Raw genomic sequence first — 18,964 nt, forward strand, 5'->3', positions numbered from 1 at the left:
TTAAACCAGTAAACATACACATATAAGTCGCAGATATCTATGCTGCTCCAGGTTTTCCACAGTGATGCAGCAGCAGCAGAGGGGGGCGGACAGCCAACATTTGAGTCGTAACAGGTCAACTGAATATTACATTTATTACGGTTGAAAAAGAAAAAGTTGCTAAGTTTAGATTTAACAGAACTGATTACGGTAGTTTCCGAACAGTAACTGTAACAGTAAAAGTGCTGATCCTTCATGTCTGCTACTAGCATGTGCTAAATGAAAAGGGTCTCCTTCTTCTTCTTCTTTAGATTTCAACAGCAGCTTGAATCCATTATTGTTGCACTACTGCCATCTACTGGATCCTAATATCTATACCTCAAATTCTCACAATAATCCCAGTATTAAAAGACTGTTAAATAGCATTTCCCCTCAATGCTATTTAACTGATCAACAACATTCTCAAATTTCAATTCCCTATTAAAACTTAATTTTTTTTTAATGGGCACGTTCTTCTTTTATTTCCAATTTTGACTTCCAATGATTCACTTTGTAATGGTCTCGCTATGGTGTCTTGTACCAAAACTAACCATCAGCCAAACTCTTTTCACACGAGTCAGGATTAATTAGTTCTTCCTTTATTTCCATGTAGAATGGAGTGAAACTGTCAAAACACAAACAACTCAGGATGAGCTCAGAACAGCAAACAGAAGCGTTTTTACATTCAGTTACATTAGAAGTACAACTGATACAACAGCTACCTCAGAATGCTATGAGCTGCAATGCTACATAACGACCTAAGAAATCTTAGCAGCCTGCTAGTTAGCAATGACGTAGCACATAATCAAATCGCCCGCAGGTATTTCCAAAACTAATTCAACAAACAAGTTGCTTCTTTTATCATATGTTAACATAAAGGCTCGTTTTGAAATATAAGCTGCTACTTACGGGAATTGCTTCGAAGAACTCGACCTGGAATGCGGCGTTCATAACAGATGTTTGTTCATCTGCTCTACTGCTACCAAACAACCGTACTGATTAAATAACATAAAAATTAAGCAGTTGCCTAAAAGTCCAACAGAGGCAGCAATGTGCCATGCAAAACAAAACACCCACAGTTTACAGGACACACTTCCTGCTAAAGAGCCCCCTGGTGGTTGAAGAAAAAATACACATATAAACCGGAAAATACAATATATGAAAAAAAAATCTGAATGCTCTCTAGTATTGTTCAGGGGGCCGGACCAAATGTGGAGGCGGGCCGGATCCGGCCCGCGGGCCGTAGTTTGGGGACCCCTGCTGTAGTGTTTTAGATAACTTTATAATAATAACTTTGGAATATATGCAACAAGTTCATGAGTTGGATTCTGTAACATGAAACTAAACCTGATTACTGTTTGATTTCCCCCCCCCCATCCCTCACTCTGTAGCTCAATAGATGTTAAAAAAGTGGTTAAAAAAAGTGAAGCAATCAAAAGTAACATAATCTAAAATGGAGCCATTCAGTGGCAGCTTGAGTTGTATTCCACACAAACTGGCCCAAACTCTTCCACAGAAAACTGACTCTCTAAGCTCACTGCAGCCAAAGCATGTGTGTGTTTGTGCATGTGTGTGTGTGTGTGTGTGTTGGACTTACTCGGAGGCTGTAAACAGGTGGCTGCTGTTTGCAGCGATGCTGTTTATGGGGCTCTCATGACCCTTGAGCTCCCCCAGAGGCCCCAGTGTGTCTGTGTGCCAGAGCTTGAGCACCCCTCCTCTGCAGCCACTCAGCAGGGCCGGGGAGCTGGGGACGATGCCCAGGGCGCAAACCCAGTCACGGTGAGCATTTGGGACTTGCTACGAATGACAATGACACATTTTATTATTCTAACGGTGCAATTCATAATAACAGCGTTCAGGCAGCTATCTTAAAGCAGCCTCTTGAACAGACTGTTTGAGGGATTGGCATTGTGTACCTGCAGCAAGTCTTTGCGATCCAGATCCCACTTTTTGATTCCGTTGTCGCGGGAACCGCTAAAGAAAATGTCCCCTTGGACCACCAGTGACTCGATACCGTCATAGTGGGGAGGCTCAAAGTTGTGCGCAGGGCTGACGCTCCCCAGAGAGCCTTCACTTACATCGAACAGCTGCAACAGCAACAGACTTTTGAACAACTGGCTGCTGTTTTGGATTTTTACTGGGTTTTTTCTATCAAATGCTAGTTGTCAGTAAGAAAACAAACGCCCATCAGAAGGCTGAGTCAGACTGTATTATGTTACAAGCAAAGAAACCCACCTTAATGTAATGATCCTTGGACCCAGTGATCACCAGGTCTTGGTTGTTTCCAGACTGATCCACAGTCAGACACATGACAGGACCCAGGTGACCCGTTAGCTTTCCGGTGGAAACGAACCTGAGCAAAAATTAAACGCATTGCCACTCAACTGTTCCTCCCAGAACCACAAAGAGACAGCCAACAGGAAATCTGATTACATTATTATTCATCGTACAACAAAGGGGAAAATGTCACCAACGCAGCAGGAGGTTTATACAGCACACTTTGGAAAATGTAGCTCGTTCCTAAAGTTCAGAGAACAAGTTTGACTATTTGCGCTCAGAAAATGACAGAATATTTCCATCTCATGTTGTTTTACTCATCCAGGGTGACGGCTATTAACAGATTTATTTTCCAACAATGGATAAACAGGCAATCCATCAAAGCCAACAGCAGGCGGCGGACAGTAACTGATGGAGGCTGGAGATTGGATTCTGTCTGGTTTTCAGTCTGAATTAAGTCGTTTAAGCGGTGAAAACAATCAAACGTCAAGTCTCTTAAACATCTCCATGTTTTGTCACTCTACCACCCGAAATCTTAGAGTACTTTGTTGGGATTTTGTGTTACAGACCAACAGAAAATGTATAATTGAAGTGGTTAGAAATTGATACCAATCTTAATTTTTGGAAAGAAAATCTGGAAAATGTGACAAATGGACATTGAGAAAACTTTACAATTCCAGGTGCAAATCTTTTGGGGTGAGTCTTGTCTAGAGAAGGAAATTGTTTGAGCCTCAAAACACAGAGCGCAATAAAGATGCAAACGTTTGACAGACAGGTCCGGAAAGAAAAATAAAAAACATAGAACATACAAGATTAAATAGTCTGGCCACCATAACATTTAAGAGCTGGGATTACTGGGACTCAAGGCCAAATTAGATTTTTACAAAATAAATGCAAGACATTTTAGGGCCTTCATTTTAGATACACAAATGCATGTGGACATCCTGAGAAGGTAATTCAACATACATCAGTGGATTAGAAGAGAAGTGTAAAGGCAGCTCACCTCCTCAGATCCCACACCCGAACTGAGTTTCCAGCAGCAGCATAGAGGACCATCCCATTGGGATTGAGAGCAATTTGGTTGATCTGGTTTTCCCCTGACGGGGTGGTGACCGTCCGACTGGTGTTAGATGCACAGATATCCCCAACATTGACCTGACCAGAGGATCTGGACACACAGATGGGAACTGATGAATATCTGTGACCAGAACATTTTCAGCTCACTGAACAGGTTCTGTCATATTTCGCCCCAACCTTCTAACATGGGATTGTCATGTGAGACGGTTGATATTAAATTCAATTCAAAAATACTTTCTTAACCTCAAGGCTAAATTAAATGTTGCTCTAACTTATATTAGCAAAGTTTCTTGGATAATTTCTTAAAACATTTTGCTGACAAGCATGTTCGAATTTTTTCAAGCAGCACAAGGGAGAGTGGTGGGCACCGCCGACTAAAAAGACAGCTGCGCTAACCCTAAAACACTCATCATAAACCTTAGCTCCACCAACACTGAACGGCTATGTTCACATAGTATTTTGCAGAAGCTAAAGCGCTAAAGTGAACCATTTTTCATGAGGAGAACGCGAGGAAACTTAATTATTAGCCCTGGCTGTTTGTTCATGTAAGTGTTGTTTTCTTTTGCATAGCTCATTCATTCGTTTGTTATATACTACATGCCATTTGCTTAAGAAAGTTTTTTCCAGGAAAAAAAAACAAACACTGAGGAGGGGAAACAAAACTGCTGAGTAAACAGTTTTCACCCACTTTAAAATAAGAACATAAAAGTAAAAGTCTAACTACTTGAACCATTGTCAACAGCTGATAACCGAGATTTCAACACAGATGTCAAACTTTCGTCAGCTGAATGTAAATTACAGTCTTATAATTTATCTGGAAAATTTGTATTTAGGGGAAGCTAAGTGCACTAAATGTTTTCAAAGTTAGTTCCAGTATTGGCGCGTTAGCGGGAATCGAACACATTGACGTTCCTGCTTACGTTAGAGTTCTGATGCATTTGGCCGAGTCCCTGATGTCCCATACTTTGATGTATGAAGTGGAGACGGTGAAGACTAGACTGGAGCTGTAGCGGACCGACACCACGTTGTTAGGGTGGCCTCCCAGGGACATTATCTCCTGACCCGTCACCAGGTTCCACACTTTACAGGTCCGGTCTGCAAGAGGATCCAGATCTGTTAATGCTGCCACCGTTTTAGATCATCAGAACTACAGAACTAAAAAAAACAAAAAAACAATGCAGCAAATATAGACGTTAAAACCGTTAAATGATAAAAACATTTAACTCTTTCACTATTAATAATTAGTGGGAACAGAGTGAGCTGTTCTAGAATAAGATGAGTCTCTTTTTATTATGTTGAAAAGCCTCTTCAGGATGAGACTTTTCCTTTTACACAGAAAGTCATTTTGTTTCATTACTTCATTTATCCACAGCCTTCAGCCCTGTCAGCCTTTATATAACAGCTTAACAAGGAGTCAAGCACTAATAGACGAACAGGGGAGCAACATGGAGACATGAATGGAGTCCTGATGAGAGATGTGACAGTTACAACCAAGAGGAGTGAGAACTGGAAGCATTAACCTTTGGATCCGGTGAACAAAAGGTCGTCGGTGCAGTCTACACACAGCACGGCTTTGCTGTGTCCCTCTGCCACGTGAACGCACTGCAACATCGCCGAGCGGCTGCTCTTAGTGGACGGCACTGGGTTGATGACGCCCCTGAAAAACACATGCGCACATCACTATAGCGATCAGCTAACAAGTCACCGTGCAGCCCAATTATCAGAGAGGAGAAGAGAAAGAAAACACACCCAAAGACATGCAAGGTCTCAGAGCCAATTAACACACAAATGGAGGACAAATCTTTGCTGTGCCGAGAGGAAAAACAATTGAAACACACCTAAGCAGAACGAGATAAATGACGTTAATCGCATTAGCTGGTTTAGTGTGTCACTGTGACAGAAAGACACCACAGCAGTGAGAATGGAAACCCCAAAGAGGGCAGTCTGTGTTCAAATCCACCTCAAGTGATGGAACAAAGGGTCAAACTTTACTAGAACTTTTTTTTTTTTAAAGGCAGTACTTTTGTGGGCTGATGGAGAAGGGAAGAAAGAAGGTGGAGGATTCTGTTGGAGAACAGGGTGGGGCATTCATGCATCCTGGAAAGGAAGACAGAGTCCAGCATTCCTGAGACGTCATTGGCTGCCTTATTATTTTTATAGTCAAATTCTTTGTTTCTAATGAAATAATTCTGCATTCTAAGACAGGTCTTCATGATAGTCGCACTTTCAAACTTAAAAAAGTTATGATCAGCTCGTTCAAGCCTCTAAGAGCAGAATAAGCTGAACTATTCTGTGTGATTTACTCAAAAATCTAGTAAATTCAGCTGAGGTTTTGTCATATATCTTACTTTATTTAGCCAAATCTGTACAAAAAACAACAGTAAATCTTTTAAAACATTCTCCATCACCTAAAACAGACTTGAAATTAATTTCAGTACTTGTTGAATTCCATTCTTGATTTGTCTAGAAATGTTTAATGAATAGAAACTAATTAGTGACAGAGTGACTCAACACGTGTTCTCCGACCAGCCATCTGGTTGTCAATTATACCAAAATAAAAGAAAAATAATGTCCTACACTATTACTGTAATATCATTTTAACCGTTTAAATGAAGTTACCAATCTGTTTTAAGTCAAATCTATTAGATAATGTTCTACATTATTTTTTGCAAATATTCCCATAAAAATAAAAAAACTTTTTCAAGGTCCTATAGTCATGCTGTTCCATGTCTACTTCATAATTTGTTATGCAACATATTTATGTTAAATGGGAAATTAGGCACCAAAACAGAGTTGGAAAGGTCAGCAACACTTCCCAGTTCAGCTGCTGCATCATTGAAGGGTGTGCAAATCTGTTTACACTCAGGAGAAAAGAGGGAAGACACATGAAACAATAACGTCACTGCTAGGATGGGCTCTCAGCCAGCAGTGTCTGTCTACAACACACTTCATGTTTTATTTAAGGTAAACGAGGCGGGGGGGTAGGGGGGGGAGTCTGGGTCCAGCAAAACATGAGGTCAACTTCAAATAAATCCATCTTTCATACCTGAATGGTGGTCTGCAACGTCTCATGATCTTATCCGATGTTTCCAGATGTGAAATGAAAATCTGAAACCTATCCAAAACCTATCTGAAGCTCTAATGTTTGTGACACACTAAGAAAATTATTAATGATGACAAATAAGAAGATTTGCCGTATGAAATGTCAGTGATAGCTTCAGGCTGGTGCCAGTGTAAATGTCATGTTGCAGTCTGGAGGCTTTTTTTTGGTCGGTGTCCTGCTAGCTTAGTGGTCAAAACACAAACTGTTTAACCGCTTCTGTTCCACGGCAGGAACCTCAGGAGTGGTTATTTATATCTGTGTGATTATTGGATCACCTTTCTGGAAGTCAGAAAATATTGAATCAAAACATTCATAAAGGGGCAGTATTATGTAATTTTCAAGACACGTTAGTGTCATTTTAGAGCACAATCATGTAAAGTTATGTTGAAATGGTTGTTAAAAAAATTATATAGATTTCAAAAATGGCTTAGAAGAAATATTACTGTGTAATATGACACATTGAAATTGGGTCTCTGTCTCTGTAAAAAGTCCTGTCCTTTCTGAAACTCCACCTTCAGGAAGTCATCACAACATGGCTCCTCTATTAAAACCCTTTAACAACGTTTTTGTCAGTGTTGCACTGATAAGCTGAGCTCCTATAATGAGCTCAGCAGATGCTCAGTTCCACCAGGTGTTTGCTAATTGTTGCTGGCTAGTCTGAAGGAGCTGAGAGGGGGAGAGGCGCTCTGTGAGGTGGAACCTTATAATCTTGGAAGCTGCAGCTCAAAGGAGGAGCTTCATCCAGGAAGGCAGAGCTAGGTCCACCCAGACGTTTTACACAGCTGAATGGTTGCTACAGGAGATTAAAGAATTTCTTAAAGATGCATGAAAAAAATCAAAGCAACACTACCGGTGAGGACATAACATTATAACATGATGTAAAGCTAAAAATGATTTACTTAATTGTACACAATATTGCCCCTTCAGTAGGGAGTTAGCTTCAATAGATTTTATTTTGGGCCGTCAGAATAGAAGAGATTTGATGCAGGTCTGTATAATTTCCTTCCATTTTGAAGCTATGGACTACTTTGTGATGGTTTGAATGTTTAAAAAGAACATTTTTAAACAAAAGTGAATTCGAAACAAAATATAGATCCAAGGAGCATCAGATGCAGAGTGATAGGCCAAAGTCAGAGCCAGCAGGAATGAAAAGAGTCATTATGACTCAAGGAAGAGTCATAATTTCAAGGTTAGGGAGCAAAATCATGTTGAGTTCAGAGCACAACTGGTTTAGGAAACGCTTCATGCCTCTCGACAGCAGGAAATTGACAGGAGTATTAGTAGAGTTAAGGTACTGTAGCTTCACCTTCTTATAGCTTTCCAGCCAAAATGCTGGCAACAAGCTCTTACTGTTTATTCTCCTTGACCTTTGCCCTGTCAGCCGCTGCTTGTGCCTTGTCATAGGTCTTCCTGCGAGAGAGCGGGGACGGCTCTGGGGTTCGCTTCTCCAAACCTGACACAGTTCTGGAGCCAGAGCTGAGTGTTCGGTTGGACCAATTGTTCAGAAACACAAACAAGAATATTTACAAAGCAGCAGTTGGGACACTTCAATCCAAGCAAAATGCCGTAGAGATGGAGCATGCAGCAGTGGACACAGAAACACAGTTACCTGGTACTGTAAGGCCCAACAGAGGGGGTGTTCCTGGCCAAGCCCATGTTTACTGATAAAGACACTTCAGGTTTTTGTTATGCTCTAGCAGTCAAAAGTGGAACTAGTAATTTGAGTGGGGGTGCATCTTTAGAAAGTGTTGGGAAGTAAATGTGCAACTGGTTTGAAGCAGGGATTTAAAAAACGGAGAAAGCAGTCTGGTTAGTATTTTTACAAGAGATGCACCGAGAGATAAGTTGGTGTTTTCACACCTGATAGTCAGGCAGATTTGGCTTGATTGGCGACCAAAATGACAACATTTGTTACATTTCCAACTGGTGTGTTTCTCTTTCACACCACACTGCATAAAATGATTCAAACCTTTTAAAAAACCTGTTCCCCTCCTCGCCTGTGTTGGCGCTGCACCAAGAACCACTGAAGAAAACGAAGACGACACGGAGCACAACTTCCTTCTTCATGAAACGTAAACAAAAATGGCGTAATGTCAGATTTTAGCGGTTGTAGGATTTCTCAAAAAGACCACAAGCCATTTTCTCAGCGAGCGCTAGTTTGTTATGGTTGCATTTACCCAGAATGCCCTGCACTGTAGTCCACTTCCTGCTTATGGAGCGGAGAAATCTTTTATAAGTTTATTATCTGTATCAGTGAGGTGTTTAAAAATAAATTTAAAGAAAAAAAAAGAAAGAAAGAAACTACACAGCAAAGGAAATACACAAAAGGATTGCTGTTGGTAATACTAACTATGCCAAATGCTAATAAACACAGCTAAAGACAAAATATCCAAGATGTCAACAATTTAATTATCATTGTTTTCAAATATTATTCAAACCCAGAGTGGTTGCAAGCCTCTGCTCCTAATAAAAAATAACTATTGATCAATCATGATGGAAAGACTATAAGGCTCCTGTAATGGAAGAGATGACAAACTAAAACGTAAGTTGTTAAATATTTTTAAATGATCTTACAATAAAAAAGTGTATATGTCGTGACAATGGGACACATTACATCACCAGGTTATTGTGTATTTTCAGCTCTTCCCTTTATCGGAAATCGGCTTAAAAATCTCTGACCGGTGCATCTCTACTTTTAGTTCTGATAAAGCCGTAAAGAGCTTGTTTTTGCACGGCATGCATTCTTTTTGATTTATAAATCTTTTCATGCTTTTATATCTGCTGGGCTAACAGAAGGTGTTTTAAAAAAAGAAAAAAGAAAGGCAACCAAACTAATAAAGCTGCAGTCTCCACCATGCAGCAGCATAGAGAACTGTAGAGCTGAACCTGTATGTGGAAGAGAGCTGGGCCTGGACTTACATGCTGCCCATTTTAGAGGAAAAGCCAGGGGAAAGAGCTGTGTAGTCTCTGACTGATGGGCCCGACAAGTCCATGTCCACTCCACCTCCATCTGGGGTTTCAGCCAAAGACAGCATGGGGCCGGAGAAGTCAGCGGGCGCATCACCGGCAGATTCACTGTTTGCATACAGAAGCTCCATCTGAGTGGTGGTCCTCCTGCGGGCCTGTGTGGAAAAATCCACCCAAACAAATTAAGCCTAGCTAACATTTATAATCAATCAGACATTATGACTATAATTGAAATGTACCTTGCTCCTTGTTTTGGACTCCCCACAAAGTTTCATAAGGTCCGACGCCAATGTGCTACAGAGGAAATGCAATAAACATCAAGAAATGCACTTAAGGTTCACCGCAAGTAAAGCAAAAAAGGAACTCATACAAAACAAACCAGGAGAAACTCCAACATCAAAAATCAATTACAGCACACACTGCCACAATAACATAAAATAGAAAAAAACACAAGAGACATGACAACCCTCAAAATAACCCACAATAATAGAAGCATCTTTAAAGAAAAAAAAAATAAGCAAGAAGCTGTTTTTCTTGAAGCATTAACTCACGTTCCTTCTGCTGAGGGACTCTGGGCTGACTCATCGCTGCTGCTATCATCCCCGTTTTCTATCAAATGAGATCAGTGAAGAACATCAGAGCTCAGTGATAACCATCGTCCACTGTGATGACAGTCTCTTTGTAAAAATGAGATTCCTGCTCATCTTCATTAACATTGCTTTACTTATCGAGTTTTCCATTTTTTCCTGCTTTTTTTGTTGCAGCTGCTTAATTAGGCTTCTAAGCATCTCAGCAGAATAGAATATTATGAGAAAAGTTCATTCATTTCAGTACTTCAAGAGTAAAACTTGTTACACAGATTCATTATGTGCATAGCGATATATTTCAAGTGTTTGTTTCTGTTGACTTTGTGGATTATGCTTCTAATGTAGGCCCAAAATATGAATATTACCAATTTAAAAAAAAAATCCTAAGAAATCCTAGGGCCATGTTGTGTTCTACACAGTCATGTTGAAGACTGGTGACAACTTGGCAGCTGTCCACCAGAGAGTAACTAGGCAACTTCAACAAGGATGGAATTCACAAAATATTCTACAAATCTTCAATTCACTCAAGGTAACTCAGAAAAATTGCTTTTTTAGGCGATTGTTCCCTCTGGTGTTGGATGTTGTTCACTAGTCTTACTGGATGTGACGTCATCAGCTCAGTTGTTGCTAAACAACAGACATGACAACCCCAGTAAGTTTGTTACAATATCTGGCGATTGTAACAATGCCTTACTCCTTGCCACACTTTCGACATTTCAAAAGTTTGTCAGCTGCTCTATTAGGGAAAGTAAGATATTGGATTTATTTCATGCAAATCTCAAGGATTCAAGCATCTCCAAAGCAAGACCTCTTCCTAGCAAATAAAATGACCATCTTTTGTGTCTTTGCTTGGAATGTAAGCCCCTTGTTCAGAGGTAATGAAAAAAAAGTTTAAGAAGGAGTTTAAGCTGAAGAAGCCCTGTAGGGTTGTTTTGAGGTTATGGATTGGGATGCGCTGTGCCAGCCACATGGAGAGGACGACACCATGACTGAGAGTGTGACTATCTAAAGTTCTGTCTGGATAACACCCTCCCCTCTAGAACAGTGAGATGATTTTCCAATAACAAACCGTATGGCAATCTATATTTCCCCAAGTGTTGTAACATTTTATTTCTGTCTGGGATTAATGGAATATTTCTGGAATGAAAAAGGTAGTTGTTCAAAAGATGCACAAACCACAGAAATATCAGCAGCTTTCACAGTTTTATGAAGCAAAGCACAGTCAACAGTTTGGAGGGGTTGTGGACGGCAGATGGAGTCAGTCCTTCAGGAAAACACCACACACAGATGTATCCGAAAAATGGGCCTCAGCAGTCACCTTCCTTGTGACAACACTAGGAACTTTCACTGTAGCAGTGACACAGGATAATTGTCTCCATGTCATGACACATGCAAACCGAGTTAGGTTATCATGAAGTGGCCCCAAACAAGTACTGGCAGCATGTACTGTATAATACATAGACATACATTCAGTGGGCCAACATTTCCATATTAAAAAAATTAGTTTTAAAATTATTTGCATGCAAAACAATTTCTGGTAAACTGAAATTTTGATTTTGATTTCATACAAGTCATTACATTTTGTCACCTTCCAAAAATAATGGCCTAAATCATTTTTTTGCCTAAAGTTGTCTGGGCAAAAATAAATAAATAAATAAATAAATAAATAAATAAATAAATAAATAAATAAATAAATAAATAAATAATAATAATAATAAAATCACTTTTAGAAAAAGAGATTAAGGCCAATATTTTTAAAAGGTGACATTATTAACTGCAGTAATGCTTGGCTTGAAATATATCACTCTTATTACAATGAATTTAAGATCTGAAATAATTTTTTTTTACTGAAATAAATCAACTTTTAATAATATTTTAATTTATTGAGATGTACCAGCAAAATGTGAAAAGAAAAGAAATAATTGCCATGCTTTTTTTGATAGTCAACCTTGTTCCTTGCTGGTTCCGCTGGGATCAACCAGCAGGAAAAGATGGGAGGTCGGGGGTCAGAGTGTGACCCGGTGTGTGAGGGCTGGGATGGAGGTAAGAGGTCAGAAAAGTTAAGAGTGTGAGAAATTATTAGCTTGTCTCTCCTGTTGAGACTGGAGAGATCTGAAACGATCCACGTAGTTATTCCTGTAAAACGTGTCTGCACCAGGGTTAGCAGGTGCTAAAGCATGGAGGCCGTAGCACATATCAGCTGGAAGGGAGACGGAGGGGAGGAGGAGTGTGTCTGAATTAAGGAACAGGGGGAGGAGGGTCAGCTGGCAACTGTAGGGAAGCTTGGCTGCACTGCACCTCATGCACCTGCTTCTGTTAAGTTTAGTTAGTTCAAAAAAAAAATGCCAAAAGTAGGAACCATGCATTCATAAGGAGCATTAGGGTCTAATGTGATTTCACTTACCAACTGGGAAGTTACCTAGCTCTGTGAAAACATGAGAAAGCAAAAAAGAAAAACATGGGGGAAAACAAAAGTGCACAAATCAAAAAACAATCCCCCAGTAAAAAACAAAAGCAAAATTCAGGAGTAAAAGTGGCTAGACTAAATATAGCATACTACTGAACAGGCTGGCAAAATACAAACATGAAAAAAACCATAGGTAGAGCAGTGCAGAAATGTTTTTTTTTTTCTGCTGTAGTATCAGAAACTAATAAGGCCAGCTTCTGTTCAGCAGATGGCAACAGGCAAGAACATCTCTCCAACGGTTCAAACATGCAGCTGACCAGCAACCCAATCCTCTTCCGGAAAGAACAAAAGCCTTTCTAAAACTAACCTGAGAAATGAACAAACATGTCAGCGTCCTACTTTCTAAGATGAAATTGGAGCTAGTCAGATTAAAGGTGAGGGTTTGTTGTACCTTGCAGAGCGTTTCCCAGCAGAGCGTCCAGCTCCGGGTTGAACTCGGCCTTCTCCTTCAGCATGTGAAACAGCAGCTGGTTCTGTGTGGCGCTGGTGATTTCAGTCTGCTTCAGGCGGCCCTCCATCACCTTCACCTGAGACTCCCGCTGAGCCGCCTGTAGACCCTGGAAAGGTCATACCCTTTACATTAACCACCGTTTTTTTTTTATTTACCCTTAAATAAAATAAAAACCTATTGATTTGTCTTTAGAAATCAATGGTTCTATCGTAGGCACACATTTGTATCCACCTAAATTATAAATCTAGAAACCAACTGGACGACTTTTCTTGTTACTTGAAGATCTAAAAAAACTTCTTCAATGTCTAAAGAGAACTATCATGTCCTAAATGCCTGAAAATCTCCACCAGCATATGGAAAATTATAGGTTATAAAGCATATTGGCCTGATACATTATTATGCTTGAATGTCTTTGTTACGGCCCTGGGCCTTGTGGGCTGTTTTGCAGGTGTCTTGGTGTCCGTCTTTATGCTCCTCCCCTTTGCAGGTGACTCGGATCTGGTGATTGGGCGTGCAGAGTATTTTAACCTGGCTGTCCCCGACTTCAGTGTCGCTGGCTTTCCGCAGCGTCCACTCTGCCGCTGGAGATGTTTGGTGGCCAGTCCTCAGTTTCCCTTTTGTTGCACCTTTGATTTTGTCTTTGTTTTGGCACTTCAACATTTCCACATGCATTCACACAACACATCCAAGCATTCACATTACACCACTGATGCTGATTTCCACAATCCATTGTTGTTTTGTTAATAAAGCCTTATGTTTGTGCACTTTAACCACGGCATGGTTTCATGTTTTTGTTACGACCCTGAGCCAGTCGTAACAGTCTTAAATCACCACATTAAGATCAACTATTTTTACATATAGTTACAGCTAACAAAGCAGGTTTGGTGTCTCCTGTTAAGGTGAGGGGCGGTACCTTGTTAATTGCCATGGACATGAAATGATCCAATAGGAAACGAGCTTCAACCAGAGTGCAAGAACCAATCACAGCAGAGACGTCCACTGTGTCACCCTCCTCCTGCAAAAAAACTTATTTACTTTAATTATTTTGAATTACTGATTCTTCAGCAAATAAGTCCTAAGCAGGCTTTAGTATTTATGTGGCTAGTTAAGTACAGTTTGGCCTAATAAAGCCTCCAATGTAGATACTCAGGCTATTCAAAAGCCTCGACTCAACTCCTCCAAAAATTCTTCAGAGCCAGCAGCCCTTCTTACCTTGGTTTCCTCCATCTGCATGATGTTGGCCTGACAGTCGGCGATGCTGTCATTAATGTAATCAATGTTGGCGGTCAGAGCATCCACTTCCTCGTTGAGAGGGAGCACGGTCTTCTCTGCCTCCAGACCCTCTCTCAACAGCCGGTCCCGCTTCCTGATCACCTTCTCCTTTCGCTTCGTCAGCTCCTCTCGTTGCTGTGTTGAAAATATTAACAGTTATTTAAGTCTATTTATAGAACAACTTCTGAATGTGATCAATGTTGGAATTGATGGGGAAGAGCAGAAATGAAAGATATCAGATGATTCAACTGTTTATTGTTTTACCTTTCATTCTATTTTTAAATCATAATACACTAATCATTAGTTTTGCTAATGCTAAAGCATTTTGAAAGTTAGCGAAAGCGCTAATTAGAGTGCTAATATGTTTTAAGCCTATTTTTTTACTATACGGACCTGAAAACAAGAACAATTTTACAAAATTCACATGAATCAGTCTGGCCATTAAAAATAGCAGAACTTTGAAACGGATGTGTCTTGAGTTGTCACCAACACATACCAAGTGTATTTAAACATATGCTTTAAAAAGAAAATTTAACAGGACTGCATCAAGCAGCGGGTCTTTGATGAGCCTGCTATATTAAGAGAACTTTTACACAGTCTTATAATAACCTTCAACCTAATGTAATGCATCATGTCCTCTTTTACTTTATTAACAACAAAGATAGCAAAGCTATTACCGGGTTTCTGTTGGTTTCACCAACTTGAATTTAAGATTTTTAGAGACCATTATGAGTGAATTTAAGATTTATCTCCACAATAATAAATAAATGTTGCCTAGACAACTAGTGATAAATTAGCACACACCTATGTTAGATGTAAAAAAAAAAAGCTAAGTAGCTAGCAAGGGTCTGATAGCAGTGAGTTACCAGTAAACGCAACAGTTTTGAGGTTGAGTGTGACTCAAACTTTTGCCTGAAAAAAAAAAGAAAATTAAGAAAAAAAACAAAAAGAAATACATGGAATATGCTGGATTAAATAGTCCTGGCATGACAAAATTTAAGATTAACGCTTTTAAGGCCAACTTTTTAAATGAATTTCAGACATGAGACTTTAATTTTAGATACATGAATTTAAGACTTTTAAAGGATGTATTAAACTTTCAACAACCCACAGGTGGTGTTCTGGCTCTTGTCAGCTTCATTTAAAACCAAAGCTGAAATAAAACATCCCACTGGGTGCGTCATGACTTCACCTTGAGGAGACGGTTCATGTCGGCCTCCATGTTAGAGATGGTCATCCTCTGCATTATGACGTCTGAGATGCGCCGCTCCAGGGTCTGCCATTTGTTACGAGCGACTCTGGTGGAATAAACACCAGCTGTGCGCCTGTAGGAGGACCTGGACACACGGCATCGGCCGTCAGTCATTCAGGCTCCTCAGTACATACAGTATAAAGACACACTTCAATTTGAAGCTTGAAACTTTTTTTAAAAGAGAAGAAATGTGAATCATTTTCCTTAAACGTCACGATAATGCACTATTTGGTGGAAATGTGTCGAATGTAATTTGTGGTTATAAAATGATAATATATGAAAAAGTTAAAAGAGGGTACTGTATTGATTAGATGAAATCATATTCAGGTTCAGTTATATCTTGTTAGTAGGAACCTAAGAACCATTTGTAGCCTCACCATGTGCCGTTGGCAGCCGTGCTGCTGGAGGAGTAAAGGCGTCCGGAGGGCGGGCGGTGGCTGGAGTCCTGAACCTCCGGAAGGTTGACTTTCCGGACCACTTTACCTGAGGTGGGCCTCACCTGCCTTCTCAGAGCAGTCACCTGACAAACACACACATGCCAGATATGAGCTGATGCAACATGGGATCGCTACAAGTTGGCGAAAGAGGACAATACTAAGCAGGGCCGGATTTAAAAGGATGTGGGCCCCTGGGCTGGAGACAGTTTGGGTGCCTTATCCACTTACAAATGTAAATTACAGTATATGATTTATGTAATACTATAAATCAGTAGGTATGCGCTGATACATTGTTGGTTTAATATATCTTCTAGCCAATAGCTCCATGTTATTCTCAAAGAAACTGAATATAATATTGATTTGGTATACATTTTGTGTTTCTAGAATGATTTATGATGCTGTTTTAATAGATTTCTTTGAATGTAAAGCACTTCGCAACATTTGCTTAAAAATGTTCTATGTAAATAAACTATTATTATAACTTCATGATTTTGAAATACTTGATTATTGTTTATATTAATAAAATATCAAAATGATACAACTCATGATTTGGGCCTATGAGATTTATACAAAGTGTAGTCTTTGCAAAATATGCATTCATTAAAAAACAGGTGGAAAAAAAAAATGTTAGGGACTCCCCTTAAAAGTTGGCGCCCTGGGCTACTGCCCCTTTAACTCTGGCACACTCACCAAGTATTAGCAGCACTGTTGGCCTTGATATGAATAAACATTTTTACAGAGGAATTTTTTTCCTGCTAAATAAATGCATTAAAATTCAAAGTTGGATTTCTTTTATTTTTTATCTTAAGATTCTACCATTAAATTAAAACTAAATTTTGGTCTGTAAAGCTTTTATAAAAATTTGGTGGGACTGCATTTTCTAAATTATATGCAAACCTCTTTGAAAAGTTAACCAACTACATGCTTGATACATAACCAATCACAGCAGGGAAGAACCCCCCCACCCCCGCCAGCCTGTTAATCTTCCACCTTTTGTTCTCTCTCTCCTCACCTCCTCAGTCTTCCTCCTCAGAATCAGCTCCTGCTGCCTTTTCTGAGCCTCCAGCAGCTTTAGTTGATGCTGAAGGAGAAACAGTGTCGTTATCAGCAGAAGTGGTTAAAAAAACTGAAGCATTTCCTACATTGTTTCATGTTGCTGCAGCAGAGTTGCATTAAAACAGAAGTGAGAAAGCTGACCTCTTGCTTTCGCTGGTCCTTTTTCAAAGAGGCAATTTCTCTGTTCCTGCGCGACTCATTCAGTCGATTTTTCTCCTGCTGCTCCTTCATTTGCTTCATAAGACGAACCTGAAAATATCAGAACACACTAAAGTTTACATAATGCATGGCAAGAAAATCTACACCTGAAAAAAAAAGCTGTACCTTTGTCTTCTTCATTTCAGTCACATCCATCTGGAGCTTCTTCAGCTGCTTCTCGTACTGTGATTGGTTCTTCAGCAGGCGGGCGTGTTCCTTCTGAGCCGACTGGAGCTTCTGAAGCTCCTTGTTCATGACGCTCAGCTTCTTCTCATATTCAGCCTTGATTTTACGAGCCTTGTCCTCTGTGCCACTTTCCACAGAGTCTTTAAACGTCCAGCACAAACAAGAAAGGTGGATTACAAAAAGGACAGGCTGACAAGCTTTTTAAAGGTGCATTACACAATCGCTTATTTTAAAGGTGATGTATTTTGTAAAATACAGAGTTTTTTAGTTTTATATCATGTTATAATCTTATTCCCTCATCAAAAATATACCCTGGGTGTTGATTTGATTTTTTTTTATTATGTATGTTTGACAAATACTTTAATCTCTATGGCAACCATTCATCTGTGCAAACACCTGGATAGACCTAGCCCCCCCTTTGAGGATGAAGCTCCTCCTCAGAGCTGCAGTTTCCAAGCTCCGTGTTACAGAATAGCTTTCCTCCACAAAGCTCCTTCAGACTAGCTATAGCAGCAATTAGCAAACACCTGGTGGAGCTGTGATGTGGAGCATAAGAGCTCATTATAGGAGCTACTTCTCAGTGCAATGGTGGTAAAAACATTATTAAAGGGTTAATAGAGGAGCCATGTTGTGATGACTTCCTGAAGCTGGAGTGTTAGAAACAGGAGTATCTTAAAGAGATAGAGGCCCTATTTCAATGTGTTAAATTAAGAATTTAAAATTTTTTTAAGTCATATTTGATATGTACAACATATTTATCACAACTGACGGTACAATAGTTACTTTATCGTGATTTAAAATGGCGCTATATGCCTGGAAAACACATGATACTGCCCCTTTAATAATTCCTAGAAGAATGTTTGATCTATTACTGTTTTTAAGCCTAAATATAAACCGTTTCCATCTTCTGACAGACACTAGCTTCATTATAGTCTATTTGGAGAACAAAACGAGTTCAATTTGGGTTTTTCTGAGCTGATCAAACATGTATATTTTTCTTCATTGCTGTCACCATCTGAAAACAAGACCACATGCGCCACCTAGTGGATGATCTGTGGGTCTTACTCATGTTCTGAAGGACGCGGTCGCGCTCCAGCTGGGTGTCCCTGATCTTGCACTGCAGCATCATCAGCTTCTGCTCGTACTGCTGCTTGAGCGTGTGCAGACGCCGCTGGCTGTTCTCCAGCTCGTCGATCAGCTTCTGCTTGATGGCGATCTCACATGTGATGTTGGCCAGATCGGCCTGGTAGTTCTCTGCAGCCACAGACATATTTCAGTCTTTTGAAAGGTTAAGAAGTTTGCAGGACTTTAATATCTTGCATCTATCTAACAGCCCAAATATACTGTTGGTATGCAGACTCTGCATGATTGGCATTTGAAATAAAGTGTTTCAACACATATAGTATCAAAGCTACTGATGTATTTGGTGAGTTTGCTCCCCAGAATCTAATATATATTTTTAGTAGCTTGGATGCTAAATGTCGCAAAGAGAGGGGTAGAAAGTGGACAGTTGTGTTGAAGAAAATTAGTTGGCAAAAACGTGTGTTAATCGAAATTGTAATCACAGTGATCAGTAACAGCATCGTAGCTAAATTTGTCATGAGAAATCTAAGAAC

General features: G+C 39.8%; 1 protein-coding gene across 3 annotated transcripts in view; it reads right to left on the minus strand.

Moving 5' to 3' along the window:
* Nucleotides 1-18,633, minus strand: part of LOC106952462 (kinesin-like protein KIF21A) — a 24,464-nt gene extending 5,831 nt beyond the window's left edge. The window contains exons 1-20 of one of the 3 annotated variants that reach the window (XM_015040571.1): nt 18,414-18,633; nt 17,289-17,488; nt 17,106-17,213; nt 16,921-16,989; nt 15,849-15,991; nt 15,412-15,556; nt 14,160-14,354; nt 13,861-13,962; nt 12,888-13,053; nt 12,434-12,454; nt 9,994-10,051; nt 9,682-9,736; nt 9,395-9,597; nt 7,826-7,951; nt 4,893-5,029; nt 4,293-4,467; nt 3,299-3,463; nt 2,254-2,371; nt 1,935-2,105; nt 1,616-1,815 (exon numbers count right to left, since the gene is read on the minus strand). In XM_015040571.1, coding sequence (XP_014896057.1) covers nt 1,616-1,815; nt 1,935-2,105; nt 2,254-2,371; nt 3,299-3,463; nt 4,293-4,467; nt 4,893-5,029; nt 7,826-7,951; nt 9,395-9,597; nt 9,682-9,736; nt 9,994-10,051; nt 12,434-12,454; nt 12,888-13,053; nt 13,861-13,962; nt 14,160-14,354; nt 15,412-15,556; nt 15,849-15,991; nt 16,921-16,989; nt 17,106-17,213; nt 17,289-17,488; nt 18,414-18,618 — 2,762 coding nt within the window. In that variant the 5' untranslated portion in view covers nt 18,619-18,633. The remainder of the gene's footprint in view (nt 1-1,615; nt 1,816-1,934; nt 2,106-2,253; nt 2,372-3,298; nt 3,464-4,292; nt 4,468-4,892; nt 5,030-7,825; nt 7,952-9,394; nt 9,598-9,681; nt 9,737-9,993; nt 10,052-12,433; nt 12,455-12,887; nt 13,054-13,860; nt 13,963-14,159; nt 14,355-15,411; nt 15,557-15,848; nt 15,992-16,920; nt 16,990-17,105; nt 17,214-17,288; nt 17,489-18,413) is intronic. The other 2 variants (XM_015040572.1, XM_015040573.1) reach the window with 2 other exon arrangements.
* Between the last annotated feature and the right edge of the window lie 331 nt (nt 18,634-18,964).

This window comes from Poecilia latipinna, unplaced genomic scaffold, assembly GCF_001443285.1.
Source record: "Poecilia latipinna isolate Pla-1442-1.1 unplaced genomic scaffold, P_latipinna-1.0 Scaffold517, whole genome shotgun sequence".
NCBI classification, from domain to species: Eukaryota; Metazoa; Chordata; class Actinopteri; order Cyprinodontiformes; family Poeciliidae; genus Poecilia; species Poecilia latipinna.